At 43.8% G+C, this 23,260-nt stretch overlaps 1 protein-coding gene across 23 annotated transcripts in view; it reads right to left on the reverse strand.

Annotated features, from left to right (window-relative positions):
* The window catches only part of PTK2 (protein tyrosine kinase 2), a 360,567-nt gene that overhangs the window by 233,634 nt on the left and 103,673 nt on the right, over positions 1-23,260 (reverse strand). For 3 of the 23 annotated variants that reach the window (XM_056522845.1, XM_056522844.1, XM_056522847.1), the window contains exon 1: positions 17,872-18,044. The exons of 19 other annotated variants lie outside the window; for them this stretch is intronic. In XM_056522845.1, the coding sequence (XP_056378820.1) occupies positions 17,872-17,917 (46 nt within the window). In that variant the 5' untranslated portion in view covers positions 17,918-18,044. Of the gene's footprint in view, positions 1-17,871; positions 18,144-23,260 lie in introns of those variants that run through there. One more of the 23 variants, XM_056522833.1, reaches the window with a different exon arrangement.

Below are 23,260 nucleotides of genomic sequence, written 5' to 3' on the forward strand. Positions count from 1 at the left end.
ACCGCCGCTGCCCCATAGCCTCCCCCCATCCCCGGTGTTATAATTACCTTTTCCCGGGATCCGCGATCCTTCTGGCTCCATCGGTGTCCTGCGCTGTCACTGTGTGCACTGACGGTGACGTTGCGTTGGGGACGTCACTCGAAATTACGCAGCGCACAGCAACAGCGCAGGAGCCAGAAGGATTGTGGGCCCCCGGGAACAGGTAATTATAACACCGGTGATGGGGGGAAGCAATGGGGCAGCATGTGGGCAGAGGATGGGGGGGGGGGCAATGGGGCAGCGGCGGCGATGGTCGGGGCGGGGCATTATCGGCAAGGTAATTGCCGATACCGATAATGTCCAAAATCGCGGTTATCGGCCGATAATATCGGCCAAACCGATAATCTGTCGATCCCTAGTCTGAACCTCCCACCATACTCCTTTCTCTCTCTTCTGTCCTTATGGCTAGTGGTGCATGAAAATACCTTTTTTTTGTGCTTGGCTAAAAACAGGTATTGGCGTGCCCCACCCACTTTATTAAAGGGGTACTCCACCCCTAGACATCTTATCCCCTATCCTTTGGATAGGGGATAAGATGTCTGATCGCGGGGGTCCCGCTGTAGGGGATAAGATGTGTAGGGGTAGAGTACCCCTTTAAGAAAAAAGTAACTGTATACCAGTATTAGCTTAGTATTTTATCCTATGGCTCTGCAACTGACCCAAACCAAAAGTACAACTCCCAGCATGTTTCAATACCGTCTAGACCCGTCCCATTCTTCTCCCATCAAAAATAAAAACGGACTTTAAAAAAAAAAAAAAAAAGTCAAAAATTTTAAAAAAGGACAATAACGGATGTTATCCGTTTGCATCAGTTATTGTTCAGTTAATAAACCCCCCAAATTATTATTTTTTTGTTCTGAGCATGCTCATAAGTAAAAACGGATCAAAAAACTGATTGAAAAAAACAGATGCAAAAAGGATGACCTTAAAGGATCATCTGTTTTCCATAGACTTCAATGTTAAATTTACTGTATCCGGTTTTTCTTCTGTATTTTTGACGGAAGAAAAAATACTGCATGTTCCATTTTTTTCCCGCTGTTAAAAAAAAAAAAAACGGAAATGAGTGCAGACGGGTACAAACAGATGTAAAGGGATTGTAAAAAAAATCCCATTGACATGAATGGGATTTTTTTTAAATGGTTTTCAATCCGTTTACAGCCTGAAAGTACTGAAACGGAACGGGGATAAAAAAAAAAAAAAAACGGGGACAGACGGCCGTGTGAACGCACCCTTAGGCTGCGTTCACACCGAGTAATACAAGAGGAATTTACTCGTGTAATTCCTCTTGAATTCTCCGCTCCATATTAATTCACATCTCCTCTGCCCATTGACTTTAATGTTATTTCCGCTGTCCTGTTCACACTGCGGAAATTCTGCTAGCGGAATACAGAAGCTGAATTCCTTTCCGCTTGATGAAAGAAAATGTTCATTCTTCAAGCGGTATCCGCGAGCAGAAATCAATAGAAGTAAAAAAAAAAAAAAAATATTCCGCCCGACATCGTTTTCGCACGGAATTTGCACGGAAATGGCTGAAAAACCCTTCACTTCTTTTTGCCCCATTTCCGCGCAAAGTCCACGCGAATAGAAAATTCTTTTTTCCGCACGTAAATTTTTCAGCGTGAATTCCTCTTGATTTGCTCAGTGTGAACGCACCCTTACAGTGCAACATGTTGGGGTGTTGTAGTTTTTTTTTTTTTGGGGGGGGGGGGGGGTCAGCTGCAGAGCACTAGGCTGTCCGGGCATGATCAGAATTGTTGTTTTTGGGCACACAGATTTGGGCACACACGTAAGCCTGGTGTCATTTATTGGCCCATTATTTCTGTGGATTGACACAACCTCCCATTCATTCTCTCTTACGCATTTTCAGGAACCCATTTATTTCAGCTCCATGACCTAGATTTGTATTCCCCAACCTGTGGCTGTCAAATAATGCTGGGAACGGAACAGCCAGAGCGGCACCGGTTGGGGGGGGGGGGTTAAATGACCTATAGGGAGGAACCTACTGAGCACATGTCTGAGTAGTGTTAATAAAAGTTCAGTGCTAAGGGTCAAGACAAGCCCTCCTGCCCATATGGCACTACAAGCCACATCATGCCTGCCCCACCCTCCCTCCGCATGCCCTGAACTGCCTTCTGCCCACAGCAATAGGTTATGAAGGTAGATTGAAGTGAAGACATCACAGTATCCCAGATCTGCGTTACGTAACGCTCCTCCAGAGAGAAGCAGCAGGAAGTGCAACCCTATGGAAGGTCACCCCCCCCCCCCCCACAACGCAGGTCACAAGTTTAAGTGCAGCATCACAAAGGGGGTCAGTGATCTGCTGCCATGACAACAAGGATTTGTGGCTGGCAGACGGCGGGCGGTATTACCCTGAAGCCCGCTATAATCCTTACTGACAAGTGCAGAACAGCCCGAGCACTCAGGAATGATGAGGGTTTAGGCAAAAACAAAAAAAAACAAAAATACAAAAAAAAAAACGTAATATCTAGTAAGAGTTAATGGCGCAGGATACGGACGTAACCCTGTCAGATCCACAGTCCCTCAGTGCAGATGTGAATAATGGATGGGACAGATGTAAAGTCACCGCCTGGGTATAGGAAGCAGCTATTACAAGCGCCCCATGGCACTAATACACCCAACGCCACCAAGATGGCAGCTAAACGCGATCAGTCCTGACCGCAACGGACGGGCTCGTATCTGATGAATTATGTCATCTATGAGATCATGGGATTTAACGGAAAAAAAACAAACAAAGACCCTTCCATACATGTGAATGGGGTTGTGTCTGCAGCAGGTGCAGGAATTGCTGCAAACCCCATCAACGGGACGGTAAATAGTGCAGTGGCCTTCAACCTGCGGACCTGATGTCAGCAGAGAGCTCTGTGTTCCAAAAAGAAAAGAATTTCCTCTGTAGTATTCAGTAGCTAATAAGTACTGGAAGGATTAAGATTTATTAATAGAAGTAATTTACAAATCTGTTTAACTTTCTGGCACCAGTTGATTTAAAAAAAATAAATAAATAAATAAAGTTTTCCACGGGAGTACCCCTTTTAAAAAATGCTTTACAGCAAGCCACATGGACAACCATAGACAGGAGTTGTCCCATTCACATGAATGGGGGAGGTTACTAGGCGTACTTTGTGACCTTTGCAGGGGTAATTCTACAGGGAGTGGGAGACTGAACTGTGAGCTTCATCTATTGCAGTGTTTTCCAAACAAAGTGTATCCAGCTGTTGCAAAACTACAACTCCCAGCATGGCCGGACAGCCTTTGGCTGTCCGGCCATGCTAGGAGTTGTAGTTTTGCAACAGCTGGAGACCCACTGTTTGGAAAACACTAATCTACTGTCTTATTTACACTCTGATATCACCTTTTACTGTACCCCTGAATGTGATGATAAGTAGGATATGAAGTAGGATATGATAGGGAAGGGATCTGTACAGAATACGAAGTCTCAGCTTGTGAGAATGAGGAACTGTAAAATTTCATTTAAAATAGATAGTAAAATGAAAAATTAGAAGAAAAAAAAAAACACCAAAAATAAAAATACGTTTAACAAAAACAAACTTAAACAAAAAGGTAATTTTGTGATGACACATTCTCTTTAATACCTATAAAATGTCTCATGTCCCTAAAGTTTGCGATACACAATTTTTTCGCCTTTTATTTTGCCGACTGCCATATTGGCCGGTGATATCTTCTTTATACTACGGATATACAGTGATCCCTCAACTTACAATGGCCTCAACATACAATAGTTTCAACATACAATGGTCTTTTCTGGACCATTGTAACTTGAAACCAGACTCAACATACAATGGCTGGAAGAACCGACCAATCAGAATGGGCATTCACTGGTAAAACCCCTGTATTACTGAAGTGCATGCACTGACTGGTGTCTGGTAGCGCCCCCTACAGTACAGGGAGGTATTACATGTTCTGTATTCTTTACCTGTATTACTGAAGTGTATGCACTGACTGGTGTCTGGTAGCGCCCCCTACAATACAGGTAGGTATTACATGTTCTGTACTCTTTACCTGTATTACTGAAGCGTATGCACTGACTGGTGTCTGGTAGCGCCCCCTAAAGTACAGGGAGGTATTACATGTTCTGTACTCTTTACCTGTATTACTGAAGTGTATGCACTGACTGGTGTCTGGTAGCGCCCCCTATAGTACAGGGAGGTATTACATGTTCTGTACTACTCTTTACCTGTATTACTGAAGTGTATGCACTGACTGGTGTCTGGTAGCGCCCCCTACAGTACAGGGTAGTATTACATGTTCTGCACTACTTTTAACCTATGCCATGGTTAGCTGCTCCTTTGGACACAAAGTAATTGCGGCTCCATTTTTTTTTTTTTTTTTTTTTTTTTGTGCATTATGAGTACTGTAGAGGAACCTGAAGAAGCTCCTGTCCTCTACATAGACCAGTGTTTCCCAACGAGGGTCCCTCCAGCTGTTGCAAAACTACAACTCCCAGCATGCCCGGACAGCCTTTGGCTGTCTGGGCATGCTGGGAGTTGTAGTTTTGCAACAGCTGGAGGCACCCTCGTTGGAAAACACTGAAATAGATAATGATTTACAGCTCCCAGCAGATCTTTATTACTTTTAGATGTAAGGATTTGCTTTATCTATATTAGTTATCTACTTATTTTTCTTTAATCCTGACTTTTTCCTATTTTTGGATGACATTTTGGTGGCTTCAGAACCAATTACCAGGTTTCCATAGAGTTATGGTCTCAACATACAATGGTTTCAACATACAATGGTCGTCCTGGAACCGATTAATATTGTAACTTGAGGGACCACTGTATTCTAAGGATATATACTATATACAGCAATTGCTTTGTCTCCAAATCTCTGGTACAATATCCGGCAGGGTATCTGTCACCTCTATGGCCGCCTCAGCAGCTGTTACACATGGCCATTGCTTCCCAATACAAACATGGAGCGAGTGGGGGGTGGGGAGAAGCTGGGGGGGGGGGGGGGGGGCGAGAGGGAATTAATGTGAGGAGCTTGGGGGGGCTAGAGGGAATTAATTTGAGTAGTGTCTGAGATGAGAAATGGCAGCAAAGACGACAGAGCAGAAAGCGATCACCGCAAGAGGCAGAAAGCCTCATGAAAATGTCAGCACTGCTATACGGGGCTCAGGAATAGTGACACACAGCTTACCTAGCAACCAGGAATAGTATAGCAAAAGAAGCATAACACCCCCTAATACACCAGGAGTTCAGCTCATAGCATAGGACCCCCAAGGACCTCCGATCAGGGTCAGCCATGTTAGGCTGCATTCACACCACGTTTTTGCAATACAGTTCCCATATCAGGTTCTTGATGAAGAACAAATTCCTCAAAACCTGACTAAACTGTATCAAAACGTGTGTAAATTTTTTTTTAACCCGCATACGGTTGAAAAGGGTTGAAAAAGAAATAACCGTATACGTTTGTAACTTTTCATTCCATTATGAATAAAGTTTCACTTGTTTGATTGAAATTCCAAGAAGAAAAAAAACTGTGCAATGTCAAAAACCGTATGGAGCAAACTGGATGGAACCGCATGTTCTGTACAGTTCCCATTGACTCCCATGTTAAAAAAAAAAATATATAAACCATACGGTTTAATACAGTTTTTCACCCAGACCAAAAAAACGTGGTAGACTACGGTTTTGGGTACAGGTAAAAAAAAAAAAAAACGGACAAAACCGTATAAGACGCAAAACTGACTAAACCAGATGATGTGTTTGACACACGGTTTACAATGTTATGTCAATGCATAGGATTTGCTATACGGTTCCGTACGGTTTTTAACTTGAAACCGTATACGGGAAATGTATAGCAAAAATGTGGTGCGCATGCAGCCTAAACTGTAAGAAAACGTGTGTACAAATTTCAAACCGTATACAGTTTGAAAAATTATGTCCGGTTTCATAAGTTTTGTTTTTTTAAGAAAAAAAAATGTATAAGTTTAACTTTTCATTCCATTTTGAATAAAGTTTCACTTGTCTGATTGAAATTCCAAGGAAAAAAACAGTTTAAAGTCAAAAACCGTATGGTGCAAACCAGATGGAACCGTACGCACATACAGGTCTGTACAGTTCCCATTGACTCCCCATGTATAAAAAAATAAAAACACACCACATACGGTTTAATACAGTTTTTCACGAGCCGAGAAGTTCGTGACAAATCGAATTTACTGTAAGTTCGCTCATCTCTAGAGACCATGTCACAATGATGGAGACCATGTCACAATGATGGAGACCATGTCACAATGATGGAGACCATGTCACAATGATAGAGACCATGTCACAATGATAGAGACCATGTCACAATGATAGAGACCATGTCACAATGATAGAGACCATGTCACAATGATAGAGACCATGTCACAATGATAGAGACCATGTCACAATGATAGAGACCATGTCACAATGATAGAGACCATGTCACAATGATAGAGACCATGTCACAATGATAGAGACCATGTCACAATGATGGAGACCATGTCACAATGATGGAGACCATGTCACAATGATGGAGACCATGTCACAATGATGGAGACCATGTCACAATGATGGAGACCATGTCACAATGATGGAGACCATGTCACAATGATGGAGACCATGTCACAATGATGGAGACCATGTCACAATGATGGAGACCATGTCACAATGATGGAGACCATGTCACAATGATGGAGACCATGTCACAATGATGGAGACCATGTCACAATGATGGAGACCATGTCACAATGCAAAAAGTGATAACTAAGTGGCTCAGTGAACAAAACATTGAAACTTTGGGTCCATGGTCTGGAAACTCCCCGGATCTCAATTCCATTTTAGAACCTGTGGTCAATCCTCAAAAAGAGCATGGAAAAACAGAAAACACTAAAATTGTGATAAACTCCCCGCAGTGATGAGGTAAAGATGTCAGGATTTGGCCTAGAAGCCGGGTGAACTGCAGAGATCTGGAAAAACAACAAGTATCAGCACTGGACATATTGGTCTGTGTATAAACTTAATCTATTTGTCAAAAAACCTTATAAAATTCTACTTCAATAACCTATAAAAGATTTGACTAAAAATATCTAAAAACACTGAAGCAACAGACTTCGTGAAAACCAAAATTGGTGTCTTGAAATTTTGGTCCCAACTATATAACAGGCGACTCTGCTGAGGCGTAAAGACCGCGCCATATCATACATCTTCACACATAATAGGATGTCACGGGATGCAGGAATGGGACGATTCTTAGCCGAGCGCTGTCAGGCTGGGTTCACACCTGAATTGTCCTTTCAGATACTGTGCTTCATCATTGGCGCGGAAAAACTGATGGATCTGTTGGATGTCGGACACCAACTGTACCTGAAGGACCCCACTGACTTTAATGGAGCTTGCAGGGTTACAGCTTTGTACAACCATGAGAGCAGTGTTCCCCAACTGGGGTGCCTCCAGCAGTTGCAAAACTACAATTCCCAGCATTTGGCCTTTGGTAGTCCGGGCATGCTGAGGGTTGTAGTTTTGCAACCACTGGAGGCACCCAGGATGGGAAAACACTGCTGTCTGGGCATGCTGGGAGTTATAGTTTTGCAAAAGCTGAAGGCACCGCTAGTCGGGAAACATCTCCCAGCATTCCCGGGCAGCTAAAGGATGGCAGACTGGGAGTTGTAGCTTTGCAACAGCTGAATAGTGAGATATATGAGATAGATAGGAGATAGATAGATAGATAGATAGATAGATAGGAGATAGATAGATATGAGATAGATAGATAGATGTGAGATAGATAGATAGATATGAGATAGATAGATAGGAGATAGATAGATAGGAGATAGATAGATATGAGATAGATAGATATGAGATAGATAGATATGAGATAGATAGATGGATATGAGATAGATAGATAGATATGAGATAGATAGATATGAGATAGATAGATGGATATGAGATAGATAGATATGAGATAGATAGATGGATATGAGATAGATAGATAGATATGAGATAGATAGATATGAGATAGATAGATAGGAGATAGATAGATATGAGATAGATAGATATGAGATAGATATGAGATAGATAGATAGATATGAGATAGATAGATATGAGATAGATAGATGGATATGAGATAGATAGATATGAGATAGATAGATGGATATGAGATAGATAGATAGATATGAGATAGATAGATATGAGATAGATAGATAGGAGATAGATAGATATGAGATAGATAGATATGAGATAGATATGAGATAGATAGATAGATATGAGATAGATAGATAAGAGATAGATAGCGACAAATAGGCAGCGACAGCAACTATATTAAGGTGCAAAAAGAAGGTGTCTTTATTCACACAACGTGAGGCCTCATGTTGTGTGAATAAATACACCTTCTTTTTGCACCTTAATATAGTTGCTGCCGCCGCCTATTTGTCACTATACATAATGAGCTTTGGACCTGGGTTCATTGCAGATGGCACCAGTACACCTTATCTGTGGAAGTGTGATAGAGATAGATAGATAGATCGATAGATAGATTGATGAGATAATAGTAAATATGATGCAGCACTCCACAAGTTGCAAAAAGGGTGGTTTTATTCCATCATGTGCATAGACAACGTTTCAATAGCCTCACACTGGCTTTTTCAAGTAAGGCTGGTGAAACGCTGTCTATGCACATGATGGAATAAAACCACCCTTTTTGCAACTTGTGGAGTGCTGCATCATATTTACTATTATCTGGATTGAGGAACCGACGGACCCAGGTTCCAGCTATGCGGGCACCCCTTATTTCACTTGTCTTCTGGACATTGGTTGTGCAGTTTTTATTTGCATTAGATAGATGAGATAGATAGATAGATAGATGAGATAGATAGATGAGATAGATAGATGAGATAGATAAGATAGATAGATGAGATAGATAGATATGAGATAGATAGATAGATATGAGATACATAGATGCTGGAGAGTGAGGGAGAGATATGAGAAAACTCCCCAGCAGCAGAGCACATCTCTCTCATTAACACCTTAACGACGCAGGACGTAAATGTACATCCTGGTGAGGTGGTACTTAACGCACCAAGATGTACATGTACGTCGTATACATAACCGCAAGCATCGGAGTGATGCTTGAGTCATGCGCAGCAGGTCCCTATGGGGACTATTAAAGTGTAAAAGTAAAAAATAAATAAATAAAAAAAAAAAAGTTTAAAAAAAAATGTGAAAAATCCCCTCCCCCAATAAAAATTTAAATTGTCCCATTTTCCCCCAAATAGCGTAAAAAAGAAATAAAAAAAATACATATTCGACATCGCTGCATGCATAAATTTCCGAACTATTAAGATATAATGGTAATATTACAAAAAAAAAATTTGATAAATTTATAAAAAAAGTTTTATATATGCAAATTTGGTATCAATAAAAAGTACAGATCACGGTACAAAAAATGAGCCCTCATACCGCCGCTTATACGGAAAAATGAAAAAGTTATAGGTATTCAAAATAGAAGGGTTTTAAATGTACTAATTTGATTAAAAAGTTTGCGATTTTTTTTAAGCGCAGCAGTAATAGAAAAGTATATATTCACGGGCATCATTTTAATCGTATTGACCCCCAGAATAAAGAACGTGTCATTTTTACCGTAAATTGTACGGCGTGAAAACAAAACCTTCCAAAATTTGCTAAATTGCGGTTTTCTTTTTAATTTCCCCACACAAATAGTATTTTTTTGGTTGCGCCATACATTTTATGGTAAAGTGAGATATGTCATTACAACGGACAACTGATCTCGCAAAAAACAAGCCCCCATACTAGTCTGTGGATGAAAATATAAGAGTTATGATTTTTTGAAGGTGAGGAGGAAAAAATAAAAACGTAAAAATAAAATAGCCTGAGTCTTTAAGGTCAAAATGGGCCTTAAAGGGGTACTCCGCCCCCAGACATCTTATCCCCTATCCAAAGGATAGGGGATAAGATGTCAGATCTCCGGGGATCGCCGCTGCGGTACCGCGCTATTACTGCACAGAGCGAGTTCGCTCTGTGCGTAATGACGGGCGATACAGGGGATGAAGAAACGTGACGTCATGGCTCCGCCCCTCGTGACATCACGGCCCGCCCCTTAATACAAGTCTATGGCAGGGGCGTGACGACCGCCACGCCCCCTCCGATAGACTCGTATTGAGGGGGCAGGGCCATGACGTAACGATACTCCGGCCCCTGTACTGCCCGTCATTGCGTGCAGAGTGAACTCGCTCTGTGCAGTAATGACAGGGGGGTGCTGCAGCAGCAATCCCAGGGGTCCCCAGCAGCGGGACCGCAGGGATAAGATGTCTAGGGGCGGAGTACCCCTTTAAGGGGCTAAACATGTATAGATCTTATATAGCAGCCATAGAGGAGGTTGAAGGACTAGCTGGAGGTTTGTTGTCTTCTGCTGGAGTTCCCCTTTAAACCAGGTTCCATGCTCCTTTGATGGAAGCAGGATAAAACCAGAAGATAAACAGACCATATTTTATGTCCTCACAAAAGAAGTGTTGAGAGAAAATGAGGTTGGACTAAACGTGAAGGACTAAAACAAACATCTGAGTCGGTTCAACAGATCCTCCTATGGACCAGGATCCAAAATAAGCAAACGCTGGAGAGACATCCCGTAAACGACACCGCATATTAACCCCTGCACCCACACCGATCCTCAAAGACAAGCACCAGTCACTGATTATATTAGACTATAAGACTAGAGAACACCTGAGCTACTTACATAACCCACAGTATACCTACCGTACCACAGCTTCACAGCATTGCAGCAAAGCACATGAAAGGCAAAATTCCTACAAAGATATTTTTGTGACATTTCTGCAGCAATACAGTGAATGTTTGATAAAGTAATGTATAACAGAGCCTAAATCTGCCCTCACTATTCTGCTGGTGAGGTCACTGTGTACATACATTACATTACTTATCCTGTACTGATCCTGAGTTATATCCTGTATTATACTCCACAGCTGCACTCACTATTCTGCTGGTGAGGTCACTATGTACATACATTACATTACTTATCCTGTACTGATCCTGAGTTATATTCTGTATTATACTCCAGAGCTGTACTCACTATTCTGCTGGTGAGATCACTATGTACATACATTACATTACTTATCCTGTACTGATCCTGAGTTATATCCTGTATTATACTCCAGAGCTGCACTCACTATTCTGCTGGTGAGATCACTGTGTACATATATTACTTATCCTGTACTGATCCTGAGTTATATCCTGTATTATACCCCAAAGCTGTACTCACTATTCTGCTGGTGAGGTCACTGTGTATATACATTACATTACTTATCCTGTACTGATCCTGAGTTATATCCTGTATTATACTCCAGAGCTGTATTCACTATTCTGCTGGTGAGGTCACTGTGTACATATATTACATTACTTATCCTGTACTGATCCTGAGTTATATCCTGTATTATACCCCAAAGCTGTACTCACTATTCTGCTGGTGAGGTCACTGTGTACATACATTACATTACTTATCCTGTACTGATCCTGAGTTATATCCTGTATTATACTCCAGAACTGTAATCACTATTCTGCTGGTGGGGTCACTATGTACATACATTACATTACTTATCCTGTACTGATCCTGAGTTATATAGTGTATTATACTCCAGAGCTGTACTCACTATTCTGCTGGTGAGGTCACTGTGTACATACATTACATTACTTATCCTGTACTGATCCTGAGTTATATCCTGTATTATACTCCAGAGCTGTACTCACTATTCTGCTGGTGAGGTCACTGTGTACATACATTACATTACTTATCCTGTACTGATCCTGAGTTATATCCTGTATTATACTCCAGAGCTGTACTCACTATTCTGCTGGTGAGGTCACTGTGTACATACATTACATTACTTATCCTTTACTGATCCTGAGTTATATCCTGTATTATACCCCAAAGCTGTACTCACTATTCTGCTGGTGAGGTCACTGTGTACATACATTACATTACTTATCCTTTACTGATCCTGAGTTATATCCTGTATGATACTTCAGAGCTGTACTCACTATTCTGCTGCCGTTATTGTGCACATGAGGTCTAGGTTTTCAGCCTCTGGATGTAAACAATAATGCTTCCATTCAAAGACAGCCAGCAGAGATCATGAATACGGTGAACAGTTAATACACAAAGTTGCAGAGAACTTGACTATATACAATGATTAAGCTTTATCCATTGTCAGCCCTGTATCTAATGACCACCTTGTAACACAACACAGTAACAGAGCTGCAGCTGTACAAGAGCCAAGATTCAGCCAGAAGGCAGCACAGTATTTATTAATGGAAGCGAGAGTGAAACAAAACCTCAGTCTGAATGGACGCATTGAATATTCTCGCTACTGAATGGACCTGCGATTCCCACAACACAATATTCGACATGATCCTCATCGGCGCAGTCACATGATATTTCCCCCCAGAGCACAGGTGCATGATGGGACGAGTAATTCACAGGGAGGGATCCGCTGAACATTAGCCAAAAAACGTTAATGGGCTGAACGTGCTGCAAAGTAATGGGATCTGGGCGCAGGTTAAGTGCTCCCCCCCCCCTCATCAAATATGAATGTGATGTGTGTGCAAAAATTTACAACCCCCTCTACAGGGTCTGTACTGGGAGACCAAGGGTCAGAAACCAAGAAAACGGAAATCAGCTTAATGTCCCGCAGCAGTAAGTGACCACACACGAGCGCTGAAGCAGATTATATAAGCTCTCATATGGGGCAAAAATCGGCAGCAAAAAATAAATAAAATAAAAATGGTATTTCAGATAAATCCACATAACAGAATTGGTGTGTATAATGCAAAGTGAGAAAGAAATAATAATTTTAAAAAATAATTATAATTATTATTATTATTTATAATATATATATATATATATATATATATATATATATTTTAAATATATTAATATTATAAATATTTAATTTGTTATTAATATTTCATTGCAATTATTATTAAATAATAATACTCTACGCCAGTGGTCTTCAACCTGCGGACCTCCAGATGTTGCAAAACTACAACTCCCAGCATGCCCGGACAGCCAACGGCTGTCCGGGCATGCTGGGAGTTGTAGTTTTGCAACATCTGGAGGTCCGCAGGTTGAAGACCACTGCTCTACGCCAATGTTTTCTTGTGTGCCTTAAGTTGTTGCAAAACTACAACTTCCAGCATGCCCGGACAGCCAAAGGCTGTCCGGGCATGCTGGGAGTTGTAGCTTTGCAACAGCTGGAGGCACCCTGGTTGTGAAACACTGCTGTCTGAATATTTAATATCTGCAATAAAACAGACAATGCTGTAAATTTACTGATTTCTCACTGTAGTGTACAGGAAGGAAAAAAAATTTGCAGCATGGCAATTTATGGCACAGATACAAAGTGTCATGGGGGGGGGGAGATTTATCAAAACCTGTCCGGAGGAAATGTTGGCGAGTTGCCCATAGCAACCAATCAGATCGCTTTTTATTTTTGAAAAGGCCTCTGAAAAATGAAAGCAGCGATCTGATTGGTTGCTATGGGCAACTCAGCAACTTTTCCTCTGGACAGGTTCTGATAAATCTCCCCCAATGTCCATGAGAAAATTGCGCAATTATTTTCTGCAAAACTGTACAGTACTGTGAAAGGCTTCAGATTTTCCGCATGCAAATCCTTGGCAGACAATCCACAATATAGTGGATGGGACCACCACAATCCTGAGGCTATGATTACAGAGCAGAATTTGGGGGAAATATTCCACTCTGAAATTCCACTGCAGCAGAGTCTTACTGATTTCAATTCCTATTGTTTTCACTGAGCACATGGCGGAATTTCCACGGTAGATGTTTCTACCACAGAAATCCCGATTTTGGAGGCTGCAGAAACACTGAACCTGTTCAAAATTTCTGCAAATTCTGTTCAGAAATGCATGGTCATCTATGAAGACTGTACAATTCCGAGTGGTCCTAGCGCTGCCCTCTATCAGGATGGACAATCCGCACATTTTTGGCTATATGAACATGCTCTTAGAATGAAGGGGCAGCAGCTTTAAAGGGGTACTCCTGTGGAAAACTTATATATATATGTGTATCAACCGATGCCAGAAAGATTAAACAGATTTGTAAATTACTTCTATTAAAAAAATCTTAATCCTTCCTGTACTTTTTAAGGGCTAAACACTACAGAGGAAATGCTTTTCTTTTTGGATTTCTCTGATGACCACAGTTCTCTCTGCTCACCTCTGCTGTCCATTTTTGGAACTGTCCAGAGCAGAAGAAAATCCCCATAGCAAACATATATATGCTGCTCTGGACAGTTCCTAAAATGGAGAGCAGAGGTCAGCAGAGAGCACTGTGGTCGCGACATCAGAGAAATCCAAAGAGAAAAGCATTTCCTCTGTAGTGTACAGCCCATAAAATGTATTGGAAGGATTAAGATTTTTTAATAGAAGTTATTTAAAAATCTGCTTAAAGGGGTACTCCGCCCCTAGACATCTTATCCCCTATCCAAAGGATAGGGGATAAGATGTCAGATCGCTGGGACTCCACCGCTGGGGACCTCCGGGATCTCGGCTGCAGGACCCACCTGTTGCGGCTCTCGACCACAGTGACGTGAGATCGTGACGTCACGCCCCGCCCCTCAATGCAAGTCTATGTCAATGCAAGTCTATGCAAGCCTATGTCACGCCCCCTCCCATAGGCTTGCATTGAGGGGGCGGAGCGTGACATCACACGGGGCAGAGCCGTGACGTCACAATGCTCCGGCCCCGTGATCGACATTAATCAGACCCAGAGCGAACAAGCTCCGGGGACTGATTTTAACAGGGGGGGGCGGGGCGGCGTGCAAGATCACGGGGGTCACCAGTGGTCCCGCAATCAGGCATCTTATCCCCTATGATGTCTAAGCCCCGGAGTACCCCTTTAACTTTCTGGCACCAGTTGATAAAAAAAAAAAAAAAAAGTTTTCCACGGGAGTACCCCTTTAATATAAATTGCATCACTGTTATAAAGTGGTGGCGTAATTCAATAATGGGCATGTCCCATTAAAGGGGTCCTTCTGATGAGGACAGACCCCGTCCATATGTCCTATCGGGTATATGGAGGTCATAGGAGAAGCCACAGCGGAGGCGCACCCATCAATGTAATACAGAACTCCATTCATTTAAATTCCTGCTATTTCCTGCGCATTTACCACCACATCATCTACTTTAAAGGGATAGTACGTAAATAATTTGGCGCTCAATTAAAGACACCATAATTTTAGCCCACAGGGATATTATAAAACAGATGATCAAAGGGCATCACAGCACATGCATCAATTCCTAGGCAATGTCCCGCGACAATCCTATAAAGTCGCCTGCAGCGCGTACCCCCACATCCCTTTATAATGTAATTGTCTTGTATAATCCAAAGGCGGAAGGGATGACCTAAAGAGATTTGTGAAGGTATCATCACAGCCATCTCCATAGGTGTAAGTAACGAGGGGGGGAGGAGTCAGACATTCGTGGCCCACCATCGCGCAATAACCCCACAGCGGCTGCACAACAAAAGCCATAAATAAAAAGCAGCGCCGCCACAGCTGATGATGTCATCATGTACTACACGCAGGCTCGGTCCTACACGTCACCCGGGATATGAATGAACTCGGCCCTAAAGTGCAGATGAATAATTCAGGTGTCATGGCCGATGGTGCGTGTGATAAAACGTTAATATCCTGATAGCGACGTCCGATTCCTCTCGCCCTTTGTTACTCGCTGCATAGACGGAAACAGGATCCTTCGCTCATAGGACAAACAAAAGGCCACACACAAGAGAGGGAGCAGCGAGTGTCACCAAAGGGTTAACTAAATCTGTTCCGGCCACCTGCTCCGCACTGATTTAACCTCTTCTTACCTACTGCAACAATTTAAAAAGGTATATTCAGTACGGAAAATGCACTGTGTTCCTTCCAGGTGCGCAAAGGGTTAATGCTACCTGAGCACCTGCATTAACTCCTAATAAGCTGTCGGGACATGACCTAGAATTAAAGCTCAAAGACTTCACCCCATGCCAAGGGGTTAATCTCTGACACTTTTTAAGAGCCCTTTTATATGAAAATTTTTAGAAAACCGTGAATGGTCTGCAAAGGGTTAATAGCCCATCATCATGTGGACACCTGCAGCTCCTCTATTTAACCCCTGATAACCCCTTTAACCATGTGGTCTTCATCCTGCGGACCTCCAGATGTTGCAAAACTACAATTCCCAGCATGTCCGGACAGCCGTTGGCTGTCCAGGCATGCTGGGAGTTGTAGTTTTGCAACATCTGGAGGTGCACAGGTTGGAGACCACTGCCCTAAACCCTCACATCCCAATTGCAGCCTCTATCTCAGCCAACATAGGGTTAAGGTGTCACACTTCAACATGACCCCCATTAACCCCCTTTACAACCCATGAATGTTGAACATACTGCTCGCCAGCTGTTTCAAAACTATAACTCCCATCATGCAACCATTGCCCAAATTTAACCCCTTACGACCCATCTAAATCAGCGTTTACCAATGTGTGTGTGTGAGCAGCTCAGCCAGCAGTTACAAAACTACAACTCCCCTCATTCTTGTTCTAAAGCAAGATATAGGAGTTGTAGTTTCTCCTCATCACACACTGATCTACAATCCTCTGTTACAATGTTGCAAATTAAACTAAACATTCTATCAGGTGACCAACGGCTATTAACCCCTTACAGGCCAACGAAGCTGGATGTAAAGATACAGGCAGACAAAAAAAAAAAAAAAAAGTCAGAGACAGGCAAGTAAAGGGTTAACGGACAACCTCCTCCCAGACCAGGATGCAGGGGGTTAACCCACTGACCTGCAGTGTCCTGATTAACCCCTCGTCACCCAGTCTCTCAGAGCCAGGTTTAACCTCTCGTCACCCAGTCTCTCCGAGCCAGGTTTAACCCCTTGTCACCCAGTCTCAGAACCGGGGTTTAACCCCTTGTCACCCAGTCTCAGAGCCGGGTTTAACCCCTTGTCACCCCGCCTCTCGGAGCCCGGTTTAACCCCTTGTCACCCAGCCTCTCGGAGCCGGGTTTAACCCCTTGTCACCCAGCCTCTCGGAGCCCGGTTTAACCCCTTGTCACCCAGCCTCTCGGAGTCCGGTTTAACCCCTTGTCACCCAGCCTCTCTGAGCCGGGTTTAACCCCTTGTCACCCAGCCTCTCGGAGCCGGGTTTAACCCCTTGTCACCCAGCCTCTCGGAGCCGGGTTTAACCCCTTGTCACCCAGCCTCTCGGAGCCGGGTTTAACCCCTTGTCACCCAGCCTCTCGGAGCCGGGTTTAACCCCTTGTCACCCAGCCTCTCAGAACCGGGTTTAACCCCTTGTCACCCAGCCTCTCGGAGCCCGGTTTAACCCCTTGTCACCCCGCCTCTCGGAGCCCGGTTTAACCCCTTGTCACCCAGCCTCTCAGAGCCGGGTTTAACCCCTTGTCACCCAGCCTCTCAGAGCCGGGTTTAACCCCTTGTCACCCAGCCTCTCGGAGCCGGGTTTAACCCCTTGTCACCCAGCCTCTCGGAGCCCGGTTTAACCCCTTGTCACCCAGCCTCTCGGAGCCCGGTTTAACCCCTTGTCACCCAGCCTCTCAGAGCCCGGTTTAACCCCTTGTCACCCAGTCTCTCAGAGCCCGGTTTAACCCCTTGTCACCGAGCCTCTCGGAGCCGGGTTTAACCCCCTTGTCACCCAGTCTGTCAGAGCTGGGTGAAGCACCTGCCGGCTCTGGGGGGGAGCCCTTTGGTGTTGGGGCCCCCGGTACCCACACAGTCACCGCCCGTACCTTTAGCCCAGCAGATCGGGAATGGGCTGCAGCCGCTCTTCTCCATAGAGATGACGGCACCTGTCTGCTCGGGGCCCGGCAGCCCGGACACTTCCAACAGCCGGGCCGGCCGGCAAGAGGAGGCGTCGGTGGTGCCGGGGGGCTCAGCGCCGGGCGGAGGACGGAGATCCGCACTTCATGGCAGCGGCGGTGGCAGCGGAGCCGGGCTCTAGGACCCTTCTGCCCTCAGCGGCCGGGCTCGCGCCGCATCCCGGTAATGTGACTGAGCGACGCGGAGAGCAGGGGAGGGGCGGGGCGCCAGGCCGGTGAGCTTGGGGGCGGGGCCTATGGACGCCGCTCATTTGCATACACCTAGTTAATATGCTAATCTCACTGGCGATTTAAAGGGACAGGGGAATAGAAGTGTAGTGACTATACACCGCAGCTATACCAGTGTTTACCAGACAGTGTGTCTCCAGCTGTTGCAAAGCTACAACTCCCAGCATGCCCGGACAGCCTTTGGCTGTCCGGGCATGCTGGGAGTTGTAGTTTTGCAACAGCTGGAGACACACTGTTTGGTAAACACTGACCTAAAGAATGATGGTGAAAATACTAAATCAAACCTAAAAATCCTTAGTTTTCTTAATAAATAAAAAATAAATAAATAGACAAAACCGCTGATGCCAGGTGTTCGGCGCGTTCACACCGCGTTTTTGTCTACGGTTCACAGTTTCCATTCTGGTCAGATTTATTTCCCTTTATAAGCAAAAACGTGGCCAATTACGTAATTGTGTACGCCTAAAAGACTGTAAAAAAATAATACAGAGCGTAACGTAAGGCCGGGTTCACACCACGTTTTTGCAGTACAGTTCCCATATACGCGTTCAATGTGAAAACCGTACGGAACCGTATTGAAAACCGCATGCCAAACGATTCATCAGGTTGTGTCCGTTTTGCACCCTGTACGGTTTTGTCTGTTTTTTTTCCTTTACCAAAAACCGTAGCCTACGACGCTTTTTGGTCCAGGTTAAAAACCGTATTATACCTTTTTATTTATTTATTTATTTTTTTTAACATGGGAGTCAATAGGAACCGTACAGAACCGTATGTGCGTACGGTTCCATCCGGTTTTCAACGTACGGTTTTTGACTTTGCACAGTTTTTATTCTTGGAATTTCAATCAAACAAGTGAAACTTTATTCATAATTGAGTGAAAAGTTAAAAACGTATACGTATTTTTTCTTAAAAAAAACGGATGCAACCGGACATCATTTTTCAAACCGTAAACGGATTAAAATTTGTACACACGTTTTGATACAGTTTAGTCCGGTTTTGAGGAATCCGTTCTTTATCAAAAACCTGATACGGGAACTGTATTGCAAAAACGTGGTGCGAATGCGCCATAACAATGAGAAAACAGATAATGCTGTATGACAAATAATAACATTCTATAAAAATAATAATAATATTATAGATTAATGTATGCAGAATAACTTTTCAATAGCATGTTATTAAAAAATATGCTTCTTTCTATTTAATTTTCCACTTTGAAAAAATGACCACTAGGGGTCTCCCTACCAGTCCTTTTTTATAGATTTCAGACTCATGTGTGAGTCCTAAATCTCAGACTTCAGCCGGGACATAGACAAACTCAGGACTGCTCCCTGCCAGGAGTTTGTCTGTGTCCCGGCTGAAGTCTGAGATTTAGGACTCCTGCATGAGTCTGAAATCTATAAAAAAAGGACTGGTAGGGAGACCCCTAGTGGTCATTTTTTCTAAGTGGAAAATTAAATAGAAAGAAGCATATTTTTTAATAACATGCTATTGGAAAGTTATTCTGCATACATTAATCTATAATATATCAAAAGTTTTTTTTGATGAAAGGTCCCCTTTAAATGGAAACAAAGATGACGTGTGAACCCACAAGGTGTTTTTTCACCCTTTTGTGGGGTTTATAGACTCAATGGCAGTTTTCCAAAATGGCAGCATGCTCAGGGTAAGGCTTGTTTTTCTGAAAATTGTCTCTTTTTACCCACAAGCGTCTACGGGATGAAAAAACACACACACACAAAAAATTAATAATAATCAAATATGTATATCAAATTGGTGTTTTTTTTACACTTTACACCCCAATTATTTAAAAGATTTTCTGTAGCCTGTAATTAAAAAAAAAGAAAAAAAAAGCAGATAAAAACGCCAAAAGGAAAAAGAAACGAAATATTAATGTAAAATATTAGGCTGCTGTTGCAAAACTACAACTCCCAGCATGCCCTGAACAGCCTTTGAGGGTGGAAGTGCAAAAGATCCAGCTCTTTACATCCAGCATTCCCATCCGGGATGGCTGCAGGTTGCCGGACGCGTGTGAACGCGGTCTTATACTCTTCAGCATAATGGCAGTGTCTGTCGCGCCCCCCCCCCCCCCCCCCATTGCTACTGTATTGCAAAACACGCAGAACATTTGTTCTCTTGCCGGAGCAAGTGCATTGTCTAATTCTTTGCTGGAATAAGTGATATTGGAACATTGCCTCACAAAAGGACAAGAGACTATAATTACGACTATAACATTCTATGCGCAAGAACTATAAGTGTCACAATGTCCTATTAACATTCCGCACTTTATAATTATTAGGGCACTAATATTGCACTTTATTACAGCAGCAGTTCACTGTGTATTTTATTATTTTATCTGGTTTTAATACGTTCCTGGGCGGTATGACCAAATACGTTTATCACGGTATTTTTGTTACTTATGGGGGTTGCACGGTATATAACGGTATTTCTCCCCCCAAATCATGTGACAGCGCTGTTCTGCTTCTCACAAGCCCCCCCCCCCCCCAAATTAATTATCAGGCCAGCGCTATCGCTTGCAAGCGCTGCCCTCCTCGTCCTCCTGTTTGTTGCGGCCGCCGGCGCTGACACTCTATACTGTACGCTGTATCCCTATGCCCGGGCTGCAAAAGATAAACAAAATAAACTTTAACTCACCTTTCCCCGTCGGTCCGGACCTGCTTCCTGGGGACGGGAACGTCGGACAGCCATCAGCAGCGATGTTCCGCCTCGGCCGGTGATAGGTTGAGCGCACTGTCATATAAGAAGCCGGCCGGTGATAGGCTGACAGCTCTGCGATGTTCCCGTCCCCAGGAAGAGCATAAAACAGACGGGGGAAGGTGAGTTAAAGTTTATTTTGTTTATCTTTTGCAGCCCGGGCATAGGGATACAGCGTACAGTATAGAGTGTCAGCGCCGGGGGCCGCAACAAACAGGAGGACGAGGAGGGCAGCGCTTGCTGGTGATATGTGAGTATTTACCCCGATGGGAATAGCGCAGCGCTGGGCTGATAATTAATTGTGGTGGGGGGGAGGGGGGGGTGTTCAGAACAGCGCTCGTGGGTCACATATGATTAGTTCCCTGATGTGGGGACAGCACAGCGCTGGGCTGATAATTCATTCATTCCTGAGGGGGAGGGGCCCAACCGGTATTGCGGTATGGGGAAAAATCCATATCGTGCAGCACAAAAATTTTAGCATTCGGTATGAACCGGTATATATACCGCGGAGCCTGTGGTCTTTCAGACAGCTATTTTAAGTGATTGTTATGTGACTATTATTGTAAATTTTTAATAGATGTATTATTGAGATATCATATCCATATAACTTGGATATCTATAAATACCAATGATTGACACATGGCAGACGCTATATATTCTGTAGTGCGGTATGTACATAGGAGCAAATCCGTCATCACGGAGCCTAGTACGGTATATGACACCCCTCCATCTAGTCAGCAGCCATTGTGCACACAGCAGGCCCGCAGCTGGAGGGAGAGCGATGAGCGCTAGACGTAATCGAGTGTCCTGCAGCCGCTCTCCTGATCCCACACTGTAAAGGATCAGTCATCACCGCCCGGAACAGAGAACATCTCTGATAGACGCAAATCACAGAATTCCCACTGCGCAAAATGTAGACAATGTACCAATCCCGGAATAGGAGTCTAAATAACTTAATGTACCCCTGGGGGGCAAACAGGTCAAATCCAGGAGCAAATAAGGACTTGTCCAGCCTCAGCAGTGTGGTTACATTCCTATGAGGAATAATGGCAGCAGAAAATCTACAGCAGCAGCAACGTGGATGAGAACTGAGGGGGCAAACATTGCTGATATTTGTTTCATGCATCCAAAGACCGATAAGCATTTAAAGGGGTATTCCGGTGGGCAACGTGTTTTTCCGTTTTTGACTTTTGACGTTGTTTCATTTCTATTCTTGTTGTTTAGCCTACTCTATTTCCGTTCTTTGTTGTCTTTTTATCCCCCACTTTGTTTTCCTATCTTTGCTTCTATTTCCTTTTTCTTGCTGTGCTGAAAACTACAAATCCCAGCATGCCACATGCCTAGCTGGTTTGGGGCGGCTCCTTTTTTTTGTTTGTTTGTTCCGCCCTTTACCCAACCTACTATTTTCCCGTGTCGGCCCCTTATACACAGAACACTAATATAATCAGCCTTGGTTGGGATACACTGGCATACACACACACAAAAGGGACTACAACTCCCAGCATGTGTCATTCAGGAGTCTTCAGTCTGTGGTATAACACCAGCATGCTGCCTCTGTAGTCTCCTGGGGGTTGTAGTTCACCAAACCTCTATAGGGCATACACCAGTGTTTCCCAACCAGGGTGCCTCCAGGTGTTGCAAAAAAAACTACAACTCCCAGCATGCCCTGACCGCCTTTGCGCATGCTAGGAGTTGTAGTTTTGCAACAGCTGGAGGCACACTGGTTGGGAAACACCGGTGTAACATGATGTGTATGCTGAATAGGCTAGAACAGTGTTTCCCAACACGTGTACCTCCAGCTGTTGCAAATCTACAACTCCCAGCATGCCCAAAGTCTTCCAGGGCATGCTGGGAGTTGCAGTTTTGCAACAGCTGGAGGCAGACTGGTTTGTAAACACTAGCATACAAACACACACAACAGGGACTACAACTCCCAGCATGTGTCATTCAGGAGCCCCCCCCCCCCTCCCCCTTCACATATAGGGGGAGATATATCAAAACCTGTGCAGAGGAAAACTTGCCCAGTTGCTCATAGCAACCAATCAGCTTGCTGCTTTCATTTTTATGAAGGCCTGTGAAAAATGAAAGAAGCGATCTGATTGGTTGCTATGGGCAACTGGGCAAGTTTTCCTCTGCACAGGTTTTGATAAATCTCCCCCCATAGAGATCATTCCCTGTATGAGATTCATTCCCCTGCCTCCATACATCCCCAGCCCGTGCACCTTCTCATCCTCCCCCATAGAGATCATTCCCTTTATGAGATTCATTCCCCTGCCTCCATACATCCCCGGCCCGTGCACCTTCTCATCCTCCCCTTCACATAACACTTCTCTTCTCTGTGAGGTCCTTCTCCTGTGCAGACCTG

This window comes from Hyla sarda, chromosome 5 (genome assembly GCF_029499605.1).
Source record: "Hyla sarda isolate aHylSar1 chromosome 5, aHylSar1.hap1, whole genome shotgun sequence".
NCBI lineage: Eukaryota > Metazoa > Chordata > Amphibia > Anura > Hylidae > Hyla > Hyla sarda.